We start from the raw sequence: 27,481 nt of genomic DNA on the forward strand, positions 1-27,481 counted from the left end.
TTTATTGGTGATCTAAAAATATTCATCACCTTCAAATTAAAAATATCAAGCATGATTTATTAATTTTTAAATTACCATGACTCAAATATTTTGGTTCCTTATAACTATATTGCTTCTTTTGCTAGGTATTATTTAGCATCTATCATACATTTTTTCTTTCTTCTATTTTTTTTGACATATTGTTCTTATTTTATTTCGCAATATATATTTTTTCTTTTTCTACCTTGATGTATGATCTATTAGAAACATCAAAGTTGCATCGCAGTTTTAAACATTTAATAAATAAATCAATAATAAATAATAAATATACATTCAAAAAAAAAATTAATTCTTTTTATATTTTTTATTTTTATGAATCTTTTAAAGATTAATGTATTATTTTAACGAAAAAATAAAATTAATTGTAGAGTATAAGCATTATATTTATTGAATCATAATTTCTAAAGAATTTAGACTAATTAATATATATATATATATATATATATATATTTTTTTTTGTTTTAAAAAATGTTAAAATGATCCATCCATTTGTTAAATTGACCTATCCTATTGTAGGAAACAAGGGGGAATAAGAGGGGTTGGGATGAGAGCTAGAAATGACAAGAGTAGAATAATGGAGGTTGGAATGAAGAAGACTAGAAAGAGAGAGAGGGAACTAGAAACAAGGGGGGTCAAGATTGTAATGATGGTTTTTGGAGATGATCCAATTTTGAATGATGGATATGATATGGTGGCTTGATTTAGTACATAGGTGGGTCATTTGAACATTTTCATATATTTATTTATCATATTTATTTGACATTGAATTACTATATTATTTTATATTTGTTAGTTTTTTTTTTTTTTTTTTTTTTTTTATGTTTGTTTACATCAAACATATGTATTAGAAGAATACATATTTTAATTTAACTTTTGTGTATATGTATGATGTTAGTAAAATCTTTGTAACAAAATAATAAGAATCTTGATTTAATATAATTTCTAAAATAATATTGGATATTAAATCTCTACAATAACTTTTCTGAGAATTTAATATTAATACTTGATAAAATTGATGCTTTATTAAATACTTAATGCCTATTTTGTGATAACTTTATTCAATCACCTTATATTATTAATATTATGACTTATTTCAACTTCAAATATTTTTTAAGTTTAAAACCTTGGTTTCTTAAAATTCTATTTTTGTAATCATTTTTTGTTAGTATTATTAATTTTTTAGCATTAAGAACTTAACATATGTCAAATCTTGTTTATGTATTTTTTCTTATCCTCCAATAACTTAAGCACAAAATAAGGAATTCCTAATGTTTTTTTTGTACAAGCAACTATTTTTAAGTATTTACTAAGTTCCAATTATCTTTCAACCACCCAAAAACTAAGTCAAAGAATATAATTCTTGGAAATTCTAAACACACACACACACACACACACACATATATATATATATATATATATATATATATGCTACAATATATAATATATGTATCAAGATGAAAAAAATTAATATATATATATATATAGCCCAAAAAAAGGGGGGTGCAAAAAGAACACACATTGATTATTTTCAATTAATTTTAGGACATTGAATACTACTTGAGGTGCTAGTGCCAACCGACTTCTTATTTACTCTTTTAAGTTTATTCTTTTAAATCATATTCACGAACAAAACGAACAAGAAAAAAAATGAGAAGTAAAACCGAAAGAAAAAGGAGAAGAAAGAAAAGCAAGATGACACAACGAAGACGAAGAAAGTGGAAAGAAGAGAATTAAGCGGAAAAGGTAAAGGAAAGAATGAAGGAACGAAGAAGCGAACGAACGAAGGAACGAAAAGTGGACGAAGAAGAAGCAAAAGCAGAATCAGACTGGGACGGAGAGAGAGAGAGAGAAGACCCTAAAACCGAACCGAACAGAACCGAAGAGAACGTGTAAGAAAGCAAAAGCAAACGCAGCATCAGCCGCATTCGCAGCGCTACTACACTTGCATGCATCCCCACCCTCTCCTCCCCACCGGGACAGTCGACGACGAAGAAGAAGCATCCGAATAACGCACCAGCACGAGGAGGAGGAGGAGGACGAAGGTTTACGACCAGCAGTTGAAGAAGAAGAAGAAGAAGAAGAAGAAGCTGTAGTCGAAGCAGAAGTCGACGAAGAAGAAGAAGAAGAAGCTGTAGTCGAAGCAGAAGTCGACGAAGAAGAAGAAGAAGCAGCAGGAGGAGGAGGACGCATAAGAAGAAGAAGAAGAAGGAGAAGAAGAAGAAGTCGAGGCAGAGGGAGGAGGAGGAGTTGGAGGAGTTCGCCGCTCTTGTGCTCTTCTCTCTTCGTCTTCGTCTTCGTTGTTGCCGCCCTCCATCTCTCCATCTCCATGGCCACACTTGCGCACTTCGCTGCTGCCGCATCCCCTCCGCTGCTGCTTCCCAGGTCTCACTCTCTCTCTCTCTCTCTCTCTCTCTCTCGCTTCCTTATCCCTTCCTTCCCTTCCTTCACTCTTAGCTCTCACTAGAATGCCCTTCCGATTGGAATGGAATGGAATGGAATGATCGGTTCCCTGGTTTCTAGTTCCGCCTGTAGACTAGGAGTTTTTTACATTCACTGCTGCCCGCATTAGCTGTGGCTTTTCGGCTAAATTGGGTGTGGTAGAAGTGGCTTCTAGATTCTCAGCTGTTCTTTTTCGAATTTCGATCCAAGTTGGGGGGATCCGGATTGTTGATTAAGTAACGATTTCCACAAGTTTGCTTTGCTTTACTTTCTTCTTCTTCAGTTTATTAGGTGTCGAGGGTGTATTATTTGTATTTACAATTCACACTTTTGTTCTCAATGAACTGTTACTGTTTTCTTCATGTCTTCTGGGTGAATGGGTTTTAGATACTTGGTTTACGCTCTTGAACCGAACATTGATTGGCTCGGATCTGGCCATTCCAATGTATTCTGTGAACACATCCGTTTGTGTGTATTGTACACACTTTCCACATTTCGATCGTACTTCGAGTCATTCGTAAATTTCATGTCTGAATGCATCTGTTTGCAGTTGGGATATCCTAAACTTTATTAAATTGATCTAATTTGTTCTGGGGATGAGCAGGACAAAGCAACCATGGAAAAATTCTTCAGGAATGGAGCCTCTGCCTGTCCTTTTGGCACCAGGTCAGGTTGCGGTAGCTTCAATCGGTAATACTCTTCATCGATTTCGACCTTGGTGTATTTCTTCAAAAAGATGAATCGCACCACGCTGTAGTCAGGTTATGGGTTCAAAAAATTGGTGTTGATCGGTTGAGGGACGCAGGGTATGAGAAGGCAGTAATGAACCCCGTTGCACGGAATCAACTAGTCTCCTCTGATGCAAGGTTGTACATTTCAAAGCGGGGAACAGTTGGAAAGTTTGGTCGGCAGCGTGCAAATCAGCGGGTACGAATCACGTATCAAGTTTGTTCAACATTTGTCGAGCCAGGACAGTGTCAGTCTTGGAATGAGCACTACAATTTAAGCGCAATAGTATTTTACTGGAATCATGCACGTAAATCGCTGATGACTTCGACACAAATTAAACCTTGTTTTCAGTGTGAGGGTAGTGCCTTTAGAAATGGTATCTCTGTTCTTAGACATAGTGGACTGGTTGGTATATTCTCGTTTACTTATGACCGCACAACAATCCAAGGTTCTAAATTTACTTTTTGGGGCAATGTATGATGTAGTGGTTATGCAGCATTCAAGAAACTCCGCGGAGGCTCCAGTGCAGGTAACAATCTTAAAATAAGTGATTAATCTAGGTTCCGACTGAATTATATGTTTGGATGGTTGAATGGAAGCTAAAATTATACGCTTGAGGTAAAATATGACATAATTAATGGTTGTAGTTGTGTAACCGTCTTGCATTGATAGTGAAAAAAAGAGGGTCCTCGCATCGTGGTTTGTGAAGACCAATCTAATTGCTATTTAGCAACGGTACGACAATTGATTACTTGTTTTCTTTGCAGTACCATGGAAGAAACTTACGATGTCCTTGCAAAACAACTTTTGTCAAAAGCTTTGATCCATGATCCCGATCAAAAGTAACTACTTTTCCCCTTGAATACTGTGTAACAACACCATAGTTCTGAAATTTGAGCATTTGTTTCGTCTCTTATTCTACTGCATGCCCAGATGCCACAATAAAGTGAACGTGGCCGTCAATTGATTGTTGGTGCATACGTACTCGTGACTTTGATGATGTATAAAATTCTATACGACAGTTCTACTGTTCTATTCTCCATACTTGGTGCTTGCGTCAATGTCCTGAAAGGACAGTTATTCACATAGAATACAGGTATATGGTGGGGATTGCAGGGTCTCCTGGGGCGGGAAAGTCAACTGTTGCCAACGAGATTGCGCTTCGATTAAATGAGCTTTGGCTTGAGAGTCATGGGGAGAAAAGTGGAGGAGCTCCGATAGCCGTCGCCGTACCTATGGATGGGTATCACTTGTATCGTTGGCAGCTTGATGCCATGGAGGTAAATCTACCTCATCTTATGTTAAAGTAGATATTTAGCTTTAACGGCAGCGCTATTGAGAACAATCTCTTTCTAGATCTTCTTTTAGAAATCATTCAAATAGTCGTTATGCACTATCTAGTGTTTTTTTTTTTTTTTTTTTTTTATAGATAAGCTTGCTAGCTGTACGTTGTCTGCTTCTCCTGACTGAGTTATTGAAGATGTAAACGTGACTCGTTTCATTTTGGTGTGTATCAGGACCCAGTAGAAGCTCATGCTCGACGAGGAGGTTTCTGCTGATTCTTCTCTGTTCATTACATTTGCCGTTGTATTTGGTGACTTTTGCTTTAACTATGTAAAGTGAGCTCTATTGGTTTCATAGCTGCTTTTCTCTATCCATGTCGAGTTTCTCTTGACTAGCGGAGAGTGCTCTTTAAACAGCTCATTGGACTTTCGATCCTGCGTCTCTTTTAAAAAATCTGCAGCAGTTGCGGACTCAGGTGCGAAGGTGATCTACTCAAATCAATACTTTTGAATGACGGTTTATTTTGGAAGAAATTTTTTTCTTTTGTTTATATTGTTGAGACCTATCGTTGGGCACACCACGCCCTATGAAACACAAAACTTACCTGTATGCTTTTACGTGCAGGGTGAGGCGCACTTACCTTCATTCGACCATGGAGTAGGAGACCCTGTTGAGAAAGACATATACGTATCACCTAAGTACGATACGTATCCTACATACACTCTCAACTAAGTAAGCTGATCTGGAAGATTGTAAATGCAATTGTTCTACAATCTCCTATTATTGATTAGATTTCTACGTGGGAATTTTCGCGGTATTGTCAGGCACAAAGTCGTTCTTGTCGAGGGCAACTACCTCTTGATGGAAGAGGGCGAATGGATAGGTTTACAAAATCTGTTCGATGAACGCTGGTACGGGTCTACATACGCCTGGTTATCGATGATTAAGCATACTGAAGCTGTTCCTTTCGTGAAAATGAAGAGTTAGAAATGACTGGCGCTCATGTTTTTCTATGTGCTATTGTAGCATTTCTTTGCTCTAGGGACATTTGTCCCGAGTATCTGGCATAGGCTGCCTTGATGACGTGTTTGTGAACATAGGTTTGTAGACATCGACATTGACAAGGCTATGAAGAGGGTTGAGCTGAGACACATCGCAACTGGCAAGTGCAGCCTTTCCGAACCACTTTGTTGTATTTTGTTTCTATTCCCTCCAATGCATCTCTCTACATAATGCTTTTTATCAAGATGCGCAGCTTCAACTGTTTATTTAATATCTGAAGCCGAAGCTGATCTAAAATGCGACTTTCCTAAGATTTTTGCAGGAAAGACGCCTGACTACGCAAAACATCGGGTTAGTCATGCTCTGCATATCCACTGACCGGAAATTTCTTAGCATAGCTCTGTAGTCAAGAACTTGATCGAAAGACTGTTGTTGAGATAGCACATACTATGCTTTCAACTGATGTCAGTTATTTGGGTCTGTTAACAGGTAGTGTACAATGATCGGCCCAACGCTGAACTGATTGCTCTTACGAAAAAGAACGCGGATCTCATTATTCCGTCAATATCCATTTGCTGAGCTCATATTTGTTTTAGTTGTTTTTGGACTGCTGCACCAAGTTTGGAAAATCGAAGACCAGGTCACAACATCCAGCACCGTGTCGTGCTTCTTCTACTCATGTTTACCATTGAAATGTTTATCACAAGTGAAATCTTGAATGTGTGCTGTGCTGTGGCAAGCTAGCGTTATATAACACAAAGTACTAATTATCTTCTTCTTTTTCTCCTGCCGTTGTGGCGACTTATGAATACGCAGTCAATTTTGTGAGAGCTCTACTGTATAGTTGCTTAAGGTATTCACTAACTGGAGTGACTTAAGTTATTGAGATTGGCAAACTAGGGAGGGCCAGAACAAGCTTTATAAAAGAAGTCGTTCCTTTTTAAGATTCATATCACCCAGTAATAGTTGAATAAAGCTTACATATATGTCACATTTGTTGGTTGTGTTAAAAATGGTGTTCATAAATTAAAAATTGTGATGGTATATACTAGTATATGAAATTAAAACATCAATAGTAAGAATATTGCATGTTATACCAAAATTAATCAATTAAACAGAGAATCCTAAATTGGTGTATACAAAACCAAAATAATACTGTTATTTTCACACATTTGGTTGAGTTTTTATTTAATTTACAGACTGAAATAGTCACAAAAGTGTCTACACCAAAACACAAAGAGGTTATTAGGCTAATTAGGGTGAATCTGATTAAAATAAGTTTTTTCACTTTCATTAACTTGCAAAGAGGGATGAAAAGATTAATATACAGTAAATATTGCCAATTATGTTTTAAAAATCCAACGACTCTGATTGGTTAATTGGTTTTGTATCACAGAATTAGCATTTTCTAATTTATCTGATGGCTTTGAATTTTATTTTCTATCAACTTTAATGTCGTTTTGCAGAATATAATATTTAAGTAACAAGAGGCATGTCTTTTCAAATCCAATGATTATTGTCTTGATCACAAAAAAAAAACATCTTGTAAAATTGTATGACAATCATTCTGTGTAAATATATAAATACATGTTCTGTTTGAACAACATGAGTCAAATTAATTATGAAATGAGAAAAGTTGATTGCTATACTGATAAAAACCTTGGATTTTGGCAAATGAAATTAACATCACAACATATAGATATAAAAAAAATCTCAGTTATCCAATAAGAGACACATTCAACCAAACACAATCTCTTGCACATGCAATGTTGCACTTTATCCATAAACTACCAGTTCCTATGAGATCTTCTTTAAAAACGTCCAACTGATAACAAATTTCCTATGCTCATATACTTTTGGTCACGCATGCAAACGATAAACCTATGTGACAAACACAATCCCAAAACTATGTACAATTGACATAAGTCAAAAAAGCACAGGGGAGCTGTGAATGGGAATAAGTCAACCCACAACAATATCCACCTACAACAACATCCAACAGACATAATAATAAGAAGATTGAAAGCATGGACACACATGGAAGTGGGCTTCAGAAGAGAGGGCTCGGAGAGACTAAGGCAAAGAAGTGAAGAAGGGGTGGTAAGTCACCCGGGACTAAATCCAGCCTCCTCGAGGAGTCAGTTTTATATTGCACTGCCCTGCACAGCACTGTCCCCTGGACCGACTAGAGCGATGTTGCAACATCCACAATCCCTCCGAGTCCTCTTGTTGCGTCTGTAGAGGTTAGGGCTTCTTATCCTAAACTGGGTTGTGTTAGTTTTGCGTTTTTGTGAGTGGTTTTGGAAGTGGAAGCGATGGGAGCATCTGCTGTGTTGTGTGTGGGTTCGAAGCTGCCAGCAGCGTTTCAGTGGGCGCCGAATGGGAGAGTGACAAGGACTCAGAAGAGGGAGCAAGGGCAGCAACAGTCGGTGCAGCTATGGGCGAGAGGAGATGGAAAGGAGAGGCAAAGGAGGGTGGTGATGGCTAGGGCAGAAGGAGCCATGGATAGTTTCCCTGGGGTATCGATGCGGGGGCCGGGCGGACCTGGCGGAATCGAGCAATTTGCTCGGTTGCAGGATTTGGATCCCGGGACGATGCTCCTGCAGCAGAGAATTTTGTTTCTGGGGTCGCAGGTGGATGATTTCTCCGCGGATTTGATCATCAGCCAGATGTTGCTGTTGGACGCACAGGATCCTACGAGGGACATTAAGCTGTTCATCAATTCGCCCGGGGGGTCGGTGACTGCGGGCATGGGGATTTACGACGCCATGAAGCTGTGCAAGGCAGATGTGTCGACTGTGTGCTTTGGTCTCGCGGCGTCCATGGGGGCGTTCTTGCTGACAGCCGGGACGAAGGGCAAGCGGTACTGCATGCCGAACGCCAGGGTGATGATTCACCAGCCGTTGGGTGGCGCCGGTGGCACAGCCATAGACGGCGCGTTGCAAGTGAGGGAGATGATGTTCCACAAGTACAAGCTTCAGAAGATAATGTCGCGTCTTACGGGCCAGCCTGAGGCGAGGGTCGAAGCTGACACGGATAGAGACAATTTTATGAATGCGTGGGAGGCGATGGAGTATGGGCTTGTGGATGGCGTGATTGGAGACGGCAATCCTGATCTCGTTGCACCAATCGGCTCTCCAATCGAGCCTCCTAAGCCCAAGATTAACTCCAATTGGACTATTAAGGAATTCAGGGAGAGAAGATACATGCCTTCTGAGGACGCCGCTGCAAGACAGATTGAAGCGCCCAAGAGCTAACCCTCTGCAGTTTGATTTTTCCAGCCAACAATTAGAATTACTGGTCAAGATGAGGTACTGAGTGTCGGGAGGTACTTGACTTTGCCCCTTATCATCCACAAGTTCTAGAATAGTGATAGGCCCCTCACTACTGTATACTTACCACTTGATTCTATCCATTCTGAAATTAATCATCAAATTATATGTTTGCTATTTTATCGGCAACTCAGGAATTCCTCTCTGGTGTAGGTTGAGTGTCCAGATAAGAGATTTTAAAGTGCAAGCGTTGAAGAGGGTTCATCAGATGTTTCACGAATATAGTTGAACAGTTTTTGCCGATTTCGCATTACTTGCTTCGAAGGCACTTATTTGCTAGTGACAGGATACTCGCTTGAATTCATGTTGCGAATACGTGTACCAATTCGTTTCGAAATGTTCTCCAAGCATTTTCTCCTCAGTGGTGTTTATATGTCTCATCGCAAGGATCATAAACTTGCGTCGCTAATCAAATCGTTTGTTTTGCAGTGGATGTCTTTAGTTCCCATGCAAGTAACTGTTTATCCGCTTTTTTTAATCGTATCGCTCGATACCCCAATGGATGCAGTACATATATAGCATCAGCTCCGCTAGGAGTTGAAAGGGGACAACAAATGCATTCAGAAACATCTACATGGGCATATTAAAAATAAGTGCTACAGAGTGAGTTGAAATTGCGGGCAAAAATGCAGCCCTTTGCGCTCTTTGGAGTAACTAGTCAACTACTGGTTAGTATAATAGAGACATTCAGTCGTGCACTTTGTACAAGTAACGCAGTAGGTATGGACAAAAAATGATTTAACATTGTGAAGGTATTCAGGAAATAAACATGATCAATGCATATGCCAGAACACGTTCTGTGCAATTGTTTTTACAAGTGGTGAATTTACAGTTACTACACGATCTCAAAACATTGAACGTATTCTCAGGAGATGCCAAACAATGTATGTCGGCTACACATTTGGTTTGGTGGTGAATCGAGAGCTGCATTGTTGATGTCATAAGACTCATAACCCTTCTCTAGCTAAGCAGTAGACGGATAAAATCATTGACGAATCAATACGCGATGCCTCCGCTTGCGCCTTCGCCGTCATGTCGAAGGCTCTGAGTGAGCCAGTAGCCATCCCAGTTTCCTCCGATTCTCTGTAGAACACCAGCTCTTACCCACATCAGACAGGACTATCTTCGAACCATTCATGGCTATTGCCTCCATGAGCCAGGGCATGCACGTAGTTGCAGCTAAGTTGTACAAAAGATCATCCACATATTGACGGTGTACTTACCAAAGCTATTGTAACCAAAACTAAAAACTTGAAAGTACCTGTGCAAGGGTAAACTCATAAATCTCTTCTTCCCCTGGTCGAGCTCCAACGATGCATACCCTTTGCTTGAAGCAATGCTGTGACGAACACTCAAAATTTTTAAAAAAAATCATGACACCACCATAAATTTCTTAGCGTGGACACACCGAGCCCATGCAATTGAGTATCGAGCATCTGAGAATTATGACACCAAGATCTAGAAAGTCCATACCTCATTGACGAACAAGCTGCTTAAGATGCGACGATCGGTATGATTCAATAGAACACGAAATGAGGTGTGGTGGAAAATGCGTCTGAATCTTTCGAACTGGGTCTCGCAAAAACACGGGAACATACATCAAATTTGCAGCTACAAGATCAGTCAAAACGTACAACTTAATAAATTCTAACGTACCCGACTGCTTGAGGAGAAAGTGCACCTAGCTCATTACTAAGAATTCTACAGAAGACGGCGTTGTTTTTAAACATCGAGGACATTATAAATGAAAAGGAGAGGAAAAGAGAAAGCTTGTTACCTGGCCTAAATCAAAAGTCGGACCAAAATACTCGGAACGTTTGAATGGGTCGAAACCTGCAAACTGTAGCCACTGAATGAGTTGTAGCACATGTTAAAGGCTTATCAATGTTCTAACAAAAATAATCCCTATACAAACACGAGATCACCACGCACTACAAGACGATTTTTAAGTTTCAAACAGACCCTTTCCACGTTCATAAAAACAATAAGGACCAAACAATTTATTGCTCAGCACTTCAGGACATGGTGAACTAAAGCTTGTTCAGCTTGACTTGCATGTTAATGCCCAGACGATAGATACTTCAAAGGAAGGAAATTTCATACCCTGTACATTATTTCTATACCGTGATCTGCATAGGGGATGTCATTATCTTGGAGTGCTTCTAGTTGTAAAAGCGTAACCTGCTCAGCTGACAACTACATACATCTCCTAGTTAAAATGCTGCACAAAACAGTCACGTAACACACAAACCTTCATCTTCACCCCCAACTGCGGTAATAGCGGATCTACATAGTGATGACCATGTATTTTTCGTCTCTTTCTTAATTAAGTCAATACATGTGATCACGTTTCAGAATATAGAATTAAGAATACTTTGATGCGGAAAAGACACAAATATCGTGTACAGATACTGCTACCCTATGTGTTCCGGTTAATTTCAAAACAAACATACATAGAAAGTTAGGTCATCAGTGAAGAGGAAAGAAAGCGGAATAATCATTTATACTAAGTCCGCCTCAAATTCCTAGCCTGACACTGAACTTTGGAGACTCACAAAACAAAGTAGAATCTCACATCAAAAGTAGGACCAATCGGTTTGTTGGGCTTCTCCCTGCAGAAACCAGAACCATAATGGTCAATATAACTTTGGGAGAATTAGAGTAACAAGTCAATTCTAAGAGGTTCACGAATTGGAAATTAACCACATTTGATTTCATAACAAGAGGTTCACGAGTTGGAAATTAACCACATTTGATTTCATAACAAGAGGTTCCGTACCAAGTTGTAGGCAGGAAATCAGGTACTTCTGCTGCCGCTGCGATGGACAGCCTCCGATTTGGTCTGGTATACTGAATATTCTTCAGAGAAAGCTTTGTGAGGAACCTCGGGCAGTGAGCGCTCCTCAACGTCGCATAGTATGAAATTTTACAACTCTGCCATCTTGGTGTTGCAGCGGGATCCGGTAGACAAGAGAGCGCTCCCAAAGTTGAAAACGACCAGAAGGCCATCACGGCCATCTCTGTGAACCTCTAAAATTAAGGTTATCACAATCGCCAATAGTTCTACAAGGGCATCTTTCACAAATGACCCACCGCAGATATTTGCATAACGTGTCCCATTGATTTGCACCGTGACAAATTCAATGTAGCTCTTTCAGCTGCCCCTTCGACACACTCGAATCTCTACCAGCCACTTCACTCAAATTTAAAATACCCCTCCAACTCAGTGTAGCATGTCCTCGCAAACTACGCTCCTTTCCGAGTCAACCCAATTCTACAACTACACCACGCGACTACCAATTCCGATAGACAACAAAGCAGCACAAGCTCAGCGACTTCAACCTAAAACTCCAGAAAACACCTTACATGTCACCGTCACGGCTGTGAAATCTGTGAGCGTACGTCGTCCAAAGGATTTCTTCTACCAGCCTACAAAACCATTTGAAGCATAACCCCTACACTGAGATGAAGCAGAACTCATTTGGGATATGAGCAAACGTAACGTTCCACGAACACGTAAAGGAGGTAACATTAGCTCGGTTATCTAAATCCTGGAATCAGGAATTTCTCTGCCAGATCGGCATTCTCCTGCACAGCAGAGACCAACACCTTCTTCCAAGGATTCCACCGCATTGCCTTCCTCCAGCAGATCTTCGGCTTGTATGGCGTCTGCGTCGTCGTTCTCTCCACCAAAGCTTTTTGAGAAATGATAGAATCTCTTTCCGCAGAATTTCTTTCAAGTGGAATCAGTTAAAGAGACGAATAGGAACCCTTCCATGGATGAATGCTTTTATGAGGAAGAACTTGAACTCAATCTGTGGCTTCGGAAACATCCTCTAGGGTTGTCGCTAATTTAGCTTCTCTCGGCGGTGTCGGAGTGTGAAAGTAACTGAATTTGGACATGGTCGGAGTCCTGTCCGCTGCATCTGTGGTTCTCTGGGGGGATGCCCCAATTGGAATTCTGATTGTTTCCTGACGATACGACTCGTAATGAGCGATGCTGTCTCTCCTGACCCCTGCGCATCCGTTAGGTTAGAATCTATCGTGCGGGAGGAGGATATTGTCAAGGTATGTTGAGTATGGAGAGGTGTAAAAATTGTTATATAGTTGTCTGTTATGTTCCTTCGTTCCTTCGCTGTCTGCTTATCAATATGTACTGAGGTCTTGGGCTCGTCATTGGTTACGACGTTCACGGGTTCTGAAAATCTCGGCTATGACTACCTTAGACGGTAAATCTATGTTTAAGACGCAATTGAAGGTTTGTGTAGCTTGCAATGGGAGGACTTCTCGCAGTTTAAATTGTAAATACTGGAACCACTGGCTCGCTACTTGCCTTGAATCGTTAGCGAAGCAATTGTCCGAGAGAAATAGAAATACTGAATCCGAAAGAACTCGAGAGTTCATAGTTGCGCGCATGAAATGATATTCCATCACGACGGTCATCAGGGCTTCCATTGTGCTGTTACTAATCCAGAATCACTTTCCGTCTGATCTTAGATAAGATGTTTTTGGTTTGTGTGGGATAGCCTAATGATATTGCTTGCGACACGTAAGTTCCGATTGCCATAAACCACTGTTAGTTTTTCTCAGGAATAGTGTGTTACAAGCTTGCCATCGAAGTCTGAAATTGGTGATGAAAAACCATTCTAACTGTACCCTGCGCTCAGTGCTTATTCACTTCACTGAATATCTGCTTGACATTTTCAATACACGATGTAGCTCTTGAATCAATTGCAAGCGTGCAGTGATGTTTACCGTACCATCAAAGCCTGACATTGGTGATGATAACGCATTATAACTGTATACTGAGCATTGTACTTTGCAACTTACGTCAATGACCGACGTAGCCTTTGGCATACGTGATTTAATATATTTAGATGCGTCCAGTGAATAAGGTTTCGTCAGAGAAGTAACAGCTGCATTAGGTTCTGGTTTTTTCGCTTGTTGGTTTTAGTGGAAAAGCATCAATCCTGCAGTGATGATATGTTTTTCATGTAGGAAAGTATTTGGGTTCATCATTAGTAATTAGTAATTGGAAGGTTTTGCACAAGATTTCAGGGTCGAAGTGTTGGATTTGATTTCCACCTCGTCCATCACTTGCATATGTTCCTAGAAGAGAAACAACTCGTGATTGAGTACTACTAAGCCTAGTTCTGAGAGAGTAGACAAAGAATCTAATTTCTCTCGCATTTTAATCTACAAGTAGGATGCATGGGACACTCAACCGAGCTCTTGCCGGATAGGCACGGACAGCGGCTGACATTCCCCTTTTCACTTTGCTCTACCACAAGCGACATCGATGGTTACGAAATTCCTGGTCTAGATTGGCTTCATCAAGGTAGGTACTTCGTCTATGTGTATATTAGGAGATATGTTAAGCCAGATCTTATAGGTAAGCTCTAAAAAGAACTTCGAAATGTCGAGGAGTTCTTGAATTGTACTTGGCTACCAACGCACCTGTAACTTCTATGATAAATCTCTTTTTTGTGGTGCATAAACTAATGTATGGCGCGTATTTGTAATCTGAAGGATCCAGGATGACATGCAGTTAACTCGCGACATCCAGTCAACTTGGCCTGTTTTTTGGTGAAAGGGTTTCGTCGCCTCAGTTGTAAAATACTTCCTATATTCACTGCGAGAAGAGTCAAACCGTGGGAATTGGGGAGCAATCTAGAGAAGCGATGGAGGATATGGATCCTATCATCAATAATACCTGTGTCTTGATGAATTCGGATGGTTCCGTCAATGTGGTAACCGAAAAACAGCTGAAGTTATCTTCTATGGAACCAGGTTCCGTGCTACTGCAACTTGTTTTGAGTGAGGTCTGCGGAACTGATGTGCACCTCAAACATGGTCGCCTTGATATTGTGCCATATCCCATTATTCCAGGCCATGTTGCAGTTGGTAGAGTATTTGCCACCGTGGGTTCCATTGTAGATGTAGAGGGGTCGCCGGTTGTGCAAGGAGACATAGTGACCTATCTCGACGTGATCGATACCTGTAACTCTTGTGTGACCTGTTTAGTGGATAAGCAAACCACTAGGTGCCCGCTAAGGCGAGTGCTTGGTATTACATGCAACGCAGATTCCAACAGTATTCGGGGTTTATTAGGTGGCTGGTCCTCCTACGTATATCTTCCTCCAAACACGAAGATCATTCGGCTACCTGAAATGTTGCCAGCAAGCGTCTTCATGGCAGGCGGTTGCGGGCTACCTACAGCATTGCATGCAGTGGATCGGGCGAGTATTCGACTAATGGATCGAGTGATTGTTCAGGGTTCTGGACCTGTGGGGCTTTTGGCAGCCATTTTAGCCCGACTTAGTGGAGCTCTCCAGGTTATTGTGGTGGGTGCTCCAGCGCACAGGCTAAAGGTTGTGAAGGAGTTTGGCATTGACCACACTATCAGCATTGAAGAGTTTCCAGACCCAAGCAAACGTCTTGCTCAGGTGCAAGACCTGACTAGTGGCCATCTCGGAGACGTCGTGATCGAGGCCACTGGGCGACCCGAGGCAGTGACGGAGGGGATGATGCTTTGCCGCGATGGTGGCACTTACGTTGTTGTGGGGCAGTACACTGACAATGGTGAAGTTGCACTCAACCCACATCAAATGATCAACCGCAAACACCTCACCATCAAGGGCTGTTGGGGTTCTGACTTCAGCCACTTCTACCGAGGAGTCCAGTTCTTGACCAAGCATGCAACAAGCCTCCCTTGGCACCTTTTAGTGAGCCAGATCTTCGAGCTCAAGGATGCTGATAAAGCAATTGCAGCTGTGGAGAGGCTTGAGGTTTTTAAGGCCTTGGTGAAACCTTCACAAGCTTAAGGGATGCTGTACTCGATGGTTCGATCCTATTTATGAAGATCCTGTATCAGGTAGTTTCATGTTCACTCTCATCTTTTGTCTTGGTATGGAAATGGTCCATTGCAACTCAGACGAACTCGCTTCTGAAACCTGTCGACATCGTTCATCTGACAAAAACTAATTTGTTCGATAAAGAAACGGAGTTCACTTGAAGCACAGGAAAGTGATAACATTGTTTGAGTTGCCCAATTTGTGCATGGTTTTCCTTCAGCTGGAAGCATATTCCATGCCATGGCAATGCATGTTTTAACAAGAGAGAAATGAATTCTTTCAACTTGTAACACTAATGTCATCCAACTTAACACCTTGCTACAAACCACCCAATAAGTTCGAGCCTCTTCACGTCTACCCTGATGTTTGATAAAGGTGAATTGTTCACATTAAATATGAAAACAAAGGAGGACCTTAATAAACTTGCCACCAATTCTTGAAGATGGGGCCCTGGAATTTCTTTTATGTAGAAACCATTTATATTTGCAAAAAGGTTTCTATCTAGATTTATAACATTTTGAGTCCGATGGACAATTTGAAAGGCATTTGTTTTTGGTCAGTTTGGATACAAAGAAATTAAAGGTGCTTGAAAAAAGATTTTCGGAGGAATTATTGTCCAGCTTGTGTGGTCCAGTTTTGATAAATATTTGAGAAATTTAAATTGAGGAGAAAGTTAAGAAAAATCTAAACTATGAAACTGTTTTCCTTGGGTAGGGTGATTCTAGGATGGCAGAAAATACTATACAAGAACAAAAGAAAAGAAAAAAATTAAGTGGCAATATGGAGTCCTACTTAAGAACCTAATCATTCATGTGTCACATGGAGATGGACTAGGATAGGCAAAATGTATAATAGATATATTAAAAATGTCTATATTTGATCTAAAACAGGGGGTTTAGAGCACAAGGTGGATTGTCGATTCAAAACTTTCAATAAGATGGTTCTTCCTAGTGTTTAAAAAATCAAAAAGAAATCATTGAAGAGTTGAAGTTTACTTAATTTGTAGATTTCAATTGAAGAAGAATTTATTGGAACTTAAAGTAATTTCTACTTATTAAAAGAAAAAAATTTTGAAGCATTTATTAAATGATTTTCTCATAATCAATGAATTCAATTTAGACACAGTTGTTCATGCCAAAAATCATGGTAAAATAATTGTACATAAATAGATATTATATTAAAGGACATTTAGTTAGATTGTCTTAACAATTTACGTTTTTACATTACAAAGACGTTATCGGTTTTTGGACATCAAAAATATTTTATACATTAATCATAAGATTTTAATTTTTTTATTATATTTTTTACATAAATGATGGTTTTATAATGAATTGTTATAATTTGAAGTTGATTACATGTCTAGTTTTAAACTGCCAAAAAATTTAATCACATTTGATATTAAAAAGCCAATGCAGATGTTAACAATTTAAAAATTCTAAATTCATTTTGAGATTCTATTGTTTTCTTTAATACTCACGGTGTATTATAATAAATAATTTAATATTCATTTTAAAAAAAATTATAAACACAAAAGGGTGGTAAAGATAATTATTAGATCACATTAATATTTCTCCAATGTAGTCTTTTTTTAAATGTGATCCAGGTAACAATAATAATAGTAATTTGCAATTTTTGGCTTATACCTCATTGTACAAAGTTATAGAAATATTACTTTTATGAGACCAAATTTTTAACAATTAACTATAGCTTGGTACTTCTTGAATTAAAGATGTTATATCTGAGCATAAAAACCAGTCTTAACTTATAATTCGTATAATTGAGATGTATGCATAGAGATAATTTATATGAATACAAAAAATAACAAAATATATATATATATATATATATATATATTTATATTTATATATATGAATGTGTCAAACAATTAAATATTTATGCATCAATTTTAATTCAAAATTAGTATGATATTGTATTTGTATAAAATGTTTTAAAATATGTATCAAAAATAATAATAAAGTGACTGGATAATTATATTTAAAATAAATTTATGTATATTAAATAATTCAGGATTTTTATCAAATTTAGAAATAAAAAAAAGTAGATAACTATTTTTTTAATTGAAATACAAAATTTAAGGCTAAGATTAGTTAATAAAATATCAAATCCAAAATATTATCATTATTATCAGAGTAATTTGTGTATAATTTTTTTTTTTAATTTTATCAATAATTCATCACTGGAATTTCTAAAAATATTTATAATTTTTAAGAACAAGCAATAAAAGTGTGACATGGGAACGCATTGGAAGCTTCTTCTTCTTCTTTTTCTGCACTTGTTCCCCACTTGGGCACCAGAAGGATTCCTTCAGAACTGGGATTGGGTACCCTCTTTGCATGCATGGGAACATCACGTGCCCAATGCCTGGGAACGAACATCACAGATCCTGCAGCCACTCTTGTTCTCCATTTCATATGGCCTTCTTCTAGAACATGGCACCAGATCCAAAATTATTATATATATATATATAGATATATATATAATGGTCCTTAATTTGGGTGTATTTTTTTGTGGCCCAAAATTGACGTACTAAGCTCACAGCCAAACTAAATTTGTTAGTCAATGAATTAAACATTAACTTTGGCATCTCATTGTTTAACGATGGTTATTAAATTTCTATTCTTTGCTACCTAATCCAACTCATACGTAAAACTATTCAATAAATCAATAAGAACATAAGAAAATGTGCTAAAGTTACAACATTCATTCCAAAAACTGTGCAATATCAAGACTTTAAAAAGTAAAATAATTTTTCCTTTTTCTTTTTCTACTCATGATGTTCATTTACAATAATTGGTGTGCGTTCTTATCTGGTTGTATTCAATAAATTAGAAGTATGACATGTCTTTGGAGAATCATTTATATATTTTACTTAGAGGTGGTTTTTAATCTTTACAATTTTTTTTTTTTTTTATTTGAGGCAAAAATAGTATATATGTATGAAAACACAATAAAAAAAAGATAATAAAATTATAAATAATTTAATTGTCAAATAAAATCAAATAATTTAATATGTATGTTTTTATTTATGTTAGTAATATTTTTGAAGTATATACAATCAAATTATTAAAATTTATTTAATAAATTAAAGCATAATTTTAGTTTATACAAAAAATCATATATATACATATATATATATATAAATATATATAAGACATTGCTGAGGGCACCACAATTTTTCCTATTATCACTACAATCCTATATCAAGTACATGTCATTCTTGTTTGATATCTTTTAAATCATTTGATTAAAAATAATAATAATAAATAAATAAAATGATTGGAATAAAAAATAATAAAGAAATATGTTAAGTAGGTGGCAAGTTGTGGTGGCATTAGCAAAAATCACACTCGCAAGTTGCAATGGCATTAATAATATCTGATATATATATATATATATATATATATATATATATATACAAAAAAATTAAATATATTAAAAGTAGATTTAGAATAATCCATGTCTTTGTTAGTTTTTTAAAAATGTTACTAAATTCTTTAAATACATATTATAAAAAAATAAATTATTAAGATCTTGCAAAATACAAAATGATTTCAATTTAAGGTTTTTAAAGAATTTAAAATAGTTATTATATCATATTATTTTTTAAATAGTCCTATTTTATATATATATATATATATATATATATATATTATTTAAGAGAATGTTATATAGTTACTTATAAAAGATTATTAGAATTTTTGTGAAATTTTATATTTTTATTTAAATTTGATAGAAAATATTTTTTTCAGTTTTAGTTTTTAATGTAATAATAATTTTTTATTTAGTTAATTTTTAAAAAGTAAATGAAGATTTTATTATGAATTTGGTATATTATAAATGAGTTTTAAATTCTATTTAAGATAACTATCAAATGTAACATAAGCCAAAGAAATCATTCATATCATTTCTTTTATATGTGTATATTTATTTGAAATACTTTAAATACAAAATTATTGGAGATCGTGATAAAATAAAAAATCAAGCTAAAAGAGATAAGTATTATAATTTAAATTTGAAAAACATAAAATAAATAAGTAGTAGAGTTTTTAAAGACAATTAAATTAAATGACGTCTGAGACTTTGAAAGTATACATTTACATAAAACAAAGGCTAATGGTTAAAAATTAAAATTATTATTTTATGTCAATGTGGTATATTTTATTTATCATGTGTTTATTTTCTTTTTTACTTCATGTATGTCTATCTGAATATTTTTGATATGTCAATCTTTACAAATGATTGTTTTTTATTAGTTTAGAAACCGAATTTATAATGTAGTAGAATAGAATTTTATTTTATTTTAAATAATTGATAATTTTATTAAAATATTTTATATATTTTGATGTGTTTTGTTATCACAATTTTTCTTATTAATTTTTAATCTCAGGAATTAGTTATAAAAGTATAAAACAGGCAAGCAAATAGTAGAGTTCATTGAGTTTTATATAAAGCTTCTATTATAATAGATGACAAATGCTTAAAGTTTGTCAACTTAGAAAAGCTGTGGTCAAATTTAAATCACATATAGTTTTTGTAATAAATAAATTTAAAAACATATTATATTTAAATGTAATTAAATCATATGAAGAAGATTCATTAATTTTTTTGATTAATAATTACGTGAGTTTCCAAAATAAATTAAATATTTCATATTAAACTATAAAACAATTCTAAATACTTTAAAAACAACATAAAAATAATACATTTTTAAAAAAAAACTCAAATAAAAGATTTAAGTTTAAAAGTTATTTATATGTTTAAATATATGATTATTACATACATTTTAAATAGTTCCTATAGATAATTATGTATGTATATATGAAGTTAAAGTGGTAAGCATTTATTTTGCTGAAAACTGTAAAATAAAATTAATTTAAAAAAAATCATATAAAAATGCATAATTATTATTATGTTGTGTAATATAAAAAACTATTTTTTTAATAGTTTTTCATCTAAGTATATTTTTAATATTTCACTATTATGTATATATTGTGACACACAAAAAAGATAAAGTAGATAAGATTCATATTGTTGAAGAACATGGCATGTTGAGTAATATTGTAACAAAAAATATACATTTGGCATAACTTATCATTATTAAATCTTTAATACTGAAATTTTCCCTTGTAATAATATTAGATGTAAAAACCTCTTTTAAAATGTCGTTTAATAGATTTTTTATGTATTTAGTTTTAGAAAATTTAAATACCATATCCATATATAAAATATTTTTACATATAATATATATATATATATATATATATATATATTATAATAGAAAAAATTTATAAAATATATAAATTATAAAATTTTGAGACTTGTGAAATTGTAATGAGTACAAATATGTTCTTTTAATAAAATGCATATAAAAAATGTAAGTTGGTAAAATGAAAAAAAGTAAATGTTTTTTACTTTAAACAACATTTTTAGTCTAAAAGCAGTCAATATCTAATAAAGAGTTATATATCTAAGATACAAATCTTAAGCAACTTCTTAAGCAATCTCTTCTAAATATATTTTTTCATGATGCTTTGATGGGCTTATGTCTATAGTAAAAAATAAATAAACTCAATGAACAAAATACAATAGACACGCATACCTTCTTAGAAGATAGAATATTTTTAAAAAGACATTTGCAATTTTTCTTGCATACATTGTAAACATCAAGTGTCTTAAGATTCAATTAGTTTTTTTAATGATATCTTTCTAATTTAGGAAATTATATTGCAAAGCACCAAAAAAAAAAAAAAAAAAAAAAAAAAAAAACTCTTTCGCCACTGCAACTTTTTATCATCCTTTAACATCCTACTTCTAATCCTCTATAAAATTCAGAACATTTGGAATAAAATCAATAATATGATAATATGATCTTTACATTTTTTAGATAATATGAGAACTTTGCAATATATACTCTTCAAAATGGAATATGGCTTAACAGCAAAATAGGAACATCAATATGATGAAAAAAACTATTTAAAAATGAAAATACTAATTGGTTAAAAAAAAATGAATGTATAAAATGTTTTGCAAAAGGTCAAAAAAAATTGAAAAATTTCTTAAGATCCACAAATCAAACAATAGAAAAGAATAAAATACAAACAAACAAATAGGTGAGTCAATTTGAGCACCCTCCATTAGGAAGAATAATCATATTTCCATCCCTCCTCCTCCTCTTCCTCAAGTCTTGAAACAAATTCCAAGTACATGTAATTCTTTCTAGTATTATCAACAGCAAGAATATAAACCAAATTATGTTTTCAAAAAACAAGTTAAAAAAAAAAAAAAAACAAAAACAAATCGTCTGTATAGATTGAATTTGCACCAATATTGTCAGAATCCTTCATTAGCTCTTAATCACAAAGGGTTTAGTGACTGGAAGTGAGGCTATAAAGAGAGGCTGGCATGTGGATGTTTCCAAAAGATTCTACTCTTGATATGTTTTTATTGACAATTACTGGCAAAAGTTTCCACAGTCCTGGTTTTGCATTAGTTTCCATGAATAGCCCTGAAAAAGTCTTTAATAATTTGTGCTAAACTGCAGAGTCACACTCCAGGAGCTTCACATGCTAAGGTAGCTACAGAAAGAGAGACCTGTGTGCATCCAATACTGCTCACTGCTGCTTCTGGGTTTTGAATTGCAAAACTGATTGGCATCGTAGTCAGCTAACATGCAAAGTCAGCTAGAAATTAATCGGGAGCATACGAAGCAATTAAGTCGTCCTTGGAGCTGACAACTTACAGCCATGGGTTCATTATGAGATAAGTGATCCGTGTGTTAATGCGATCGTATGTCGACCCTCCTTGTATTAACACCTAGTGATCGATTAATTCAATGTATTAAAGTTGGTCATGAGTGACGTACTCAGCGGAGTGAAAAGAGAGGATTAATCACAAGTATGGTTACTCATTTAAATTGCTTCTCTGAACCGGCACCACTTGGACTATGTGATGCCGTTGTTGGGTCCAGATAAGCTTCCTTTGGAGAATTGTTCAAGTTTGAGCGGTTTCCGTTTCGAATTGACTTCATGTTGTTTTAACGGTTATAAACTCATCGCAGCAGTTCTGTATATTGCACTTGTCTTACGCTGGGAAGTGACGTAGTGAAAATCTGTCCTCATTTTTGTCCAACTGGGTAATATATTTAGACATGGGTGACACCAGCTATCCAGCCTTTCGGTCGTGCTACAGACGACAACCTTGCGTATTTGCTTCGGAAAGTTGAGCAACACAATATGTGCATCAAGTATGTTCCTTGACGAACTCTGTTTGATGACAGTCTTGATGTATTACAGCTGGGTTTGGATCACAATCTTGAAAAACTGTGGTATGAACAGCGATACTCTTGGTTCTGACGGTTATACTCTTTGTAGCCAGGCGCTGCTACTTCTATGCAAGGTGAGGCAATACAGGTTGCTTGCATGCGGATCAGAAACTGCGAATTCCAATGGTTAGAGTCAACCTTGTGACTTCATTGCCACTTGACAGTCACAATGGAAGGTACATTTAGTCTGGAATTTCAGGAAATCTAGGGTCAGCGATCCTTAACCTTAATTATACCCCAACTACTGTGGGAGAGATGGGACGGATTTTCGCCAGATCCCATCACTGGACCCCACGGTCTCAAAGCTTTTGGAAATGCAAACAAGGCAGGAATACCCCTTAAGAACCAATTCACTATGGGGAGACACGAGAGCGCCTACATGTGGAGTTTGAGGATTGTATTTGAGCTGCGTAACTATTTAGAATAGATACCTTGATACCGACTTGGTTGTGCTACGGCAAATGAGGTCATGCTTTTGAAGGGAAGAAGGAGGTGCAATCCCAGAATTTCAGTGCATACAACGCTGCATGCAGCGGCCGACGTTAATTGAGTCTCTAGACGAGAGAAGTGAAGGCCAACCTCAGATGCGACTGTGTGTCTCCAAGGATCCCATCCTTTCATTGCTAAGTGTACCAAAGAAAGGGTCCTCGTGCTTCTGGCAACCTCGCCACATGACTGAAGGCTGCCTGGTTTACCATTCGTTGCACACCAAACATGGTTGCCCAGAGGAGGCCAAAAGCCGTGCACTGTGAAGACATGAAAAGGCCAACCTCAGATGCGACTGTGTGTCTCCAAGGATCCCATCCTTTCATTGCTAAGTGTACCAAAGAAAGGGTCCTCGTGCTTCTGGCAACCTCGCCACATGACTGAAGGCTGCCTTGTTTACCATTCGTTGCACACCAAACATGGTTGCCCAGAGGAGGCCAAAAGCCGTGCACTGTGAAGACATGAAGAGACCCAGATCCAACATGATATCGTGCAGTCAGAATGGTGTGCCTGATATCAAATTCAGTATCTAATTCGGAAATCTGGTTAAGAGCTCCCTCGTCAGTTAAACATGCCCTCGTGAAGGCTTCATCACGTCGGCCATCTTGCTTTGCCGCAATCAGCAACTACCACATGGGTTGTCATTTCATTGTTAAGATGTAGAAATGAATGCAAATTTTACTAAGTCGAGTCATCAAACAAGTGCGGACCCAAACGTGCGGATGCGGACGGCATGAACTAAATTTCTGTGCCCTACAGTGAGTCGAAGTGCACCACCATTGCAATTTTAAGCTATACAATTGTGCTTCGAATGGGAACAAATTGCATCATGTTGAGACAATGAGGACACCGATGACGAGCTCCAGAAGAGAGCAGTTATGAGAGTATTCAATAATACAAAGAAGTAAAAATATATATATATATATATATATATATATAACTGAAGAGAATACGGCGACATCACGGCACTCCAAAACCAATATCATTATTCTTTTCGCCGTAACCAAAGTAAATCGATCCCCAGTCATGATTTGTTGTCGAGTAATACGAGAAATATCCTGGCCAGACGAGGCTCTTCACAATCACGTCATTCTGCAGCGGAATGACATGACATCCCCATGATCCTGGGCACAAAATCAGAGACAAATGGTTCGAAAGCCAATATAAGCGAGTTATTCTAAGAGTTCCATTTTTTCAATCAACAACAGAGGTAGAATCACATCCTTGATCCACAACCACAGCTAACCTGGAAGGTCTTTAGAGAGCGGCGCAGTCATATATCCTCCGAAAAGATGACAGTATGAATCTAGCTCATCGAAAAAAATCGGACCTACATTTCGCGTAGCAACAACATGCAATAAAATCTTCTCTGTAAAAAATGACAGACACTTCAGAGAAATAAAATTAAATTGCTCAAGAACCGAGGCGTCTCTTTCAGGTATAGAAATGTACTTACCTGTGAAGGCATGGTTTTTGATAAGGTCGTCGTGAGGTGTAAGAACCAGAGAGTTAATCGGAACCACCCCACACTCCTCATCAATCCATTTCATCAACCCACATAATCTCTCGAGCTGTGGTCGCATGGCACAAAAATTAGAACACAGAATCCGAAGTTGAGAAATCCGTCGGTCACATAGACCTACGGTAGAAAGATCAGAGAGATGAAAGTTATGGAAACCACCTCGGGGACCTCAACACCAGCAGGAATCTCTTCCAATTCACCCTCTGCGCCGCCTTCTCCTCCTCCCTCCCCCTCAACGACTTCCTCATCTGGTATGACCTGCAAACAGACGTCGAGAAAAATTCATCCCAGGAGTTCGCAAATGCTTGCACCAGGATTATCACAGCGGCTGTCAGTATGGAACCGACCTGCGCCTCTCCGGGTTCCCCTGGCGGATCTTCGTCGTTATCATCATTTTCAGGTTCAGATTCAGATGGGGCTTCTGTATCCGCCTCCGATCCCGTCTTTTCGTCGGTTACGGACGAGCTTGACTTGTCTCCCGCTACTGCGGGCTCAACAACTGATGGCAAGACAGAATGAAACCTCAGGAGGAATGAAAGCAGCAACTCGGTTGCCATTTCCATTGAGTTGATGCTTCCTGGCATTTGCTACGACAACGTACACCGGTTAATATTACGGTGAAGATGAAAAGGAGGAAGAAGCATCACGTTTTTCGAACTCAGACGGCTCAACTGGGTCGGAAACGACCAGGAACACATTAGCGGGGTCGCCTGTGAATGGCCCTTTGGCACTTTTGCACAATGCGTATCGATAATCGTTCTCAGGGGGCTGCAGATCCAGCCACAGCACGCCGTCTTGACTGCAATTCACACCACAGGAAGTCAAAACCATCAGCCTCGTTTCATGGAGAAATAATTTACGATGAAGCGAGCAAAATGATTGCAGCGTCGCGATGCCCTAATTGGTCGATTGATTGTTTGATCTATTGATTGATCTCCGGTGAAACTCACGTGAAGTAATACTTGGTGTCGAAGACCAGTTTCCTATCCACGCGCTTGGCGCTCACGGTCCCCTCCGCAAGAATGTAATCGTTGCCAGTGCGGGTGAACACTCTACCCCACAGAGCCAACGTGCTCAAACCCGCGTCCTGCTTTTTGATTTTGAGGGAAATATCTAAAGCCGCTCGCTGTTCAGAAGGCAAGATGCAACCCTGACCAGCGAGAGCCTCCAGCATCAACGTCAGATTACTCTCCATGGCGTAGCAGTCTCACCCCTCTCGTTGGGTCTCAATCCTTGCATCACCCTCACTCACGCTCTCTCTCTCTCTCTCTCTCTCTCTCTCTCACACACACACACACACACAGGGGATTTATTTGTCACCAGTTTGAAAGGTCATTCATTTCATATAGCTACAGTGTTGACCTTGGTCCACATAGAGGACCCACGATGGTGAGATGACGACGGTTACGACGTCGCAAAATCCAAACAGACAGACAGACAGATAGATAGCTTCTTCACCCGAAAACCGTTGAAGCTCCTCCATTTCCATGAGATTGATTGATAGATTGATTGTCGACCCTGTGTGTGACTGAAATTTTCCTCCTTTATCAGAACAACAACTCGGTCTCGTTGCGGAATCCCATCGAAACTCTTCGCTCCCTCGTCTTCACGCACAAGCGCCGCGAGAGGTACCTGCTGGATGGATGGATGGATGAATCGATATTTGAATGCTTGTGGATGAATTATTGGATGGATGGTGGATGGGTGGTGGATAACTTATGGATAAGCAGTTGGATGGATGTGTGGGTGTCTTGGAGGGTTTTGATGTGGATGAAGTGGTCGTTGATGAATGTATAGGTGAACTTGCTTGCGACCAAAAGGAGCTGAGAATCTTCTTTTGTTTTTCCTTTTTCTTTTTGTTTTTCTAGATGAGGATGAGTGATTTGTCTTAGTTTGCATGTTGTCAAATGTCATTAAATGATTTGATGTGTTTGTGGAAGCGTGTGTCAGTATTTATTTGTTTCTAGGTTTAGGATTGATGCATTTTTCTATTATATTTAAGAAGGATGTGTCTCTCATGGTGATAACGAATTTGTCATTATAACAAACAATAGAAGGATGCACAAATTATATCATTGTTTTGGAACCAAAGTAACCAAATTTAGGGTTCCATGATGATGGGTTTTCCTTCTTCTTCTTCTTCTTCTTCTTCTTTTCTCTCTTGTAAATGAAAATTGTTGTTGAAGATTTGTTTCCAAACATGAGTTCACCAAAAGGTCATTTTGGTTTCCACTTGAGCAGTATACATAATGCACCAATCAAATGTCCCTCTTACAATTAAAAAACTAAAATTAGAATAAAAATAGTTGTTTTTCCTTGAAAAAGAATAAAGCAACAGTTCCCACCAGATTTGTCCATGATTCTTCCATGCTAGAATGCCATTCTGTTATGCTTGAATAATAAAGTCAAACTTGATTTCAATATGAAGGAAGATTTTTAATCTATTAAACTA

The 27,481-nt window shown here is 37.2% G+C and overlaps 5 protein-coding genes across 11 annotated transcripts; 3 read left to right on the forward strand and 2 right to left on the reverse strand.

The window, feature by feature from the left end:
- The first annotated feature begins 716 nt into the window (after positions 1-716).
- Positions 717-6,484, forward strand: LOC112294284 (uncharacterized). Its single transcript, XM_024544577.2, has 14 exons — positions 717-751; positions 1,801-2,421; positions 3,083-3,168; positions 3,284-3,405; positions 3,693-3,736; positions 3,975-4,049; positions 4,304-4,487; positions 4,725-4,755; positions 4,908-4,966; positions 5,116-5,189; positions 5,316-5,402; positions 5,592-5,653; positions 5,816-5,844; positions 5,983-6,484. Exons 1-14 carry the CDS (start codon positions 717-719, stop codon positions 6,070-6,072), a joined length of 1,599 nt encoding a protein of 532 aa, XP_024400345.1. The 3' UTR covers positions 6,073-6,484.
- Positions 6,485-7,498: 1,014 nt separating this feature from the next.
- On the forward strand, positions 7,499-9,642 carry LOC112294755 (uncharacterized). The gene is made up of 2 exons (XM_024545553.3): positions 7,499-8,821; positions 9,255-9,642. The coding sequence occupies exon 1, from the start codon at positions 7,809-7,811 to the stop codon at positions 8,748-8,750; it is 942 nt and encodes a 313-aa protein (XP_024401321.1). The 5' UTR covers positions 7,499-7,808; the 3' UTR covers positions 8,751-8,821; positions 9,255-9,642.
- Positions 9,549-12,484, reverse strand: LOC112294756 (uncharacterized). Its single transcript, XM_024545554.3, has 7 exons — positions 11,605-12,484; positions 11,401-11,437; positions 10,929-11,021; positions 10,603-10,665; positions 10,299-10,394; positions 10,087-10,164; positions 9,549-9,908 (listed from the first exon to the last, which is right to left on the reverse strand). Exons 1-7 carry the CDS (start codon positions 11,841-11,843, stop codon positions 9,822-9,824), a joined length of 693 nt encoding a protein of 230 aa, XP_024401322.1. The 5' UTR covers positions 11,844-12,484; the 3' UTR covers positions 9,549-9,821.
- Positions 12,485-12,671: 187 nt separating this feature from the next.
- On the forward strand, positions 12,672-15,841 carry LOC112294754 (uncharacterized). Of its 5 annotated transcripts, none has more exons than XM_090243776.1 (3): positions 12,672-12,893; positions 14,032-14,163; positions 14,362-15,841. In XM_090243776.1, exon 3 carries the CDS (start codon positions 14,507-14,509, stop codon positions 15,647-15,649), a length of 1,143 nt encoding a protein of 380 aa, XP_090099902.1. In that variant the 5' UTR covers positions 12,672-12,893; positions 14,032-14,163; positions 14,362-14,506; the 3' UTR covers positions 15,650-15,841. The 5 variants fall into 5 exon arrangements, with proteins under 5 accessions (XP_090099902.1, XP_024401316.1, XP_090099901.1 ...); XM_090243775.1 differs by having other exon boundaries at positions 12,686-12,893; positions 14,029-14,163; positions 14,355-15,841; XM_024545549.3 differs by having other exon boundaries at positions 12,721-12,893; positions 14,355-15,841.
- An 8,326-nt stretch (positions 15,842-24,167) lies between these two features.
- On the reverse strand, positions 24,168-26,617 carry LOC112294264 (uncharacterized). 3 transcript variants are annotated; one of them, XM_024544557.3, is made up of 7 exons: positions 25,980-26,617; positions 25,677-25,828; positions 25,377-25,528; positions 25,189-25,287; positions 24,964-25,078; positions 24,754-24,837; positions 24,168-24,631 (listed from the first exon to the last, which is right to left on the reverse strand). In XM_024544557.3, the coding sequence occupies exons 1-7, from the start codon at positions 26,222-26,224 to the stop codon at positions 24,468-24,470; spliced, it is 1,011 nt and encodes a 336-aa protein (XP_024400325.1). In that variant the 5' UTR covers positions 26,225-26,617; the 3' UTR covers positions 24,168-24,467. The 3 variants fall into 3 exon arrangements, with proteins under 3 accessions (XP_024400325.1, XP_024400326.1, XP_073396220.1); XM_073540119.2 differs by having other exon boundaries at positions 24,461-24,599; XM_024544558.3 differs by lacking the exon at positions 24,754-24,837.
- Positions 26,618-27,481: the final 864 nt, after the last annotated feature.

Source organism: Physcomitrium patens, chromosome 17 (assembly GCF_059467195.1).
Source record: "Physcomitrium patens ecotype Gransden chromosome 17, ASM5946719v1, whole genome shotgun sequence".
Lineage (NCBI taxonomy): Eukaryota > Viridiplantae > Streptophyta > Bryopsida > Funariales > Funariaceae > Physcomitrium > Physcomitrium patens.

Coding starts and splice junctions, on each gene's coding strand:
- LOC112294284 (XM_024544577.2), top strand. CDS start 717: ATGGATATGATATGGTGGCTTGATTTAGTACATAG. Junction 752..1,800: donor TGGCTTGATTTAGTACATAG/GTGGGTCATTTG, acceptor GAAAGAATGAAG/GAACGAAGAAGCGAACGAAC. Junction 4,967..5,115: donor TGCAGCAGTTGCGGACTCAG/GTGCGAAGGTGA, acceptor TTTTACGTGCAG/GGTGAGGCGCACTTACCTTC.
- LOC112294755 (XM_024545553.3), top strand. CDS start 7,809: ATGGGAGCATCTGCTGTGTTGTGTGTGGGTTCGAAGCTGCCAGCAGCG.
- LOC112294756 (XM_024545554.3), bottom strand. CDS start 11,843: ATGGCCGTGATGGCCTTCTGGTCGTTTTCAACTTTGGGAGCGCTCTCT. Junction 10,666..10,928: donor GTATAGAAATAATGTACAGG/GTATGAAATTTC, acceptor CAGTGGCTACAG/TTTGCAGGTTTCGACCCATT. Junction 9,909..10,086: donor ATGAGTTTACCCTTGCACAG/GTACTTTCAAGT, acceptor GGTGTTCTACAG/AGAATCGGAGGAAACTGGGA.
- LOC112294754 (XM_090243776.1), top strand. CDS start 14,507: ATGGAGGATATGGATCCTATCATCAATAATACCTGTGTCTTGATGAAT.
- LOC112294264 (XM_024544557.3), bottom strand. CDS start 26,224: ATGGAGAGTAATCTGACGTTGATGCTGGAGGCTCTCGCTGGTCAGGGT. Junction 25,529..25,676: donor GCCGTCTGAGTTCGAAAAAC/GTGATGCTTCTT, acceptor TCTTGCCATCAG/TTGTTGAGCCCGCAGTAGCG. Junction 24,632..24,753: donor GCTCTCTAAAGACCTTCCAG/GTTAGCTGTGGT, acceptor TTTTGTGCCCAG/GATCATGGGGATGTCATGTC.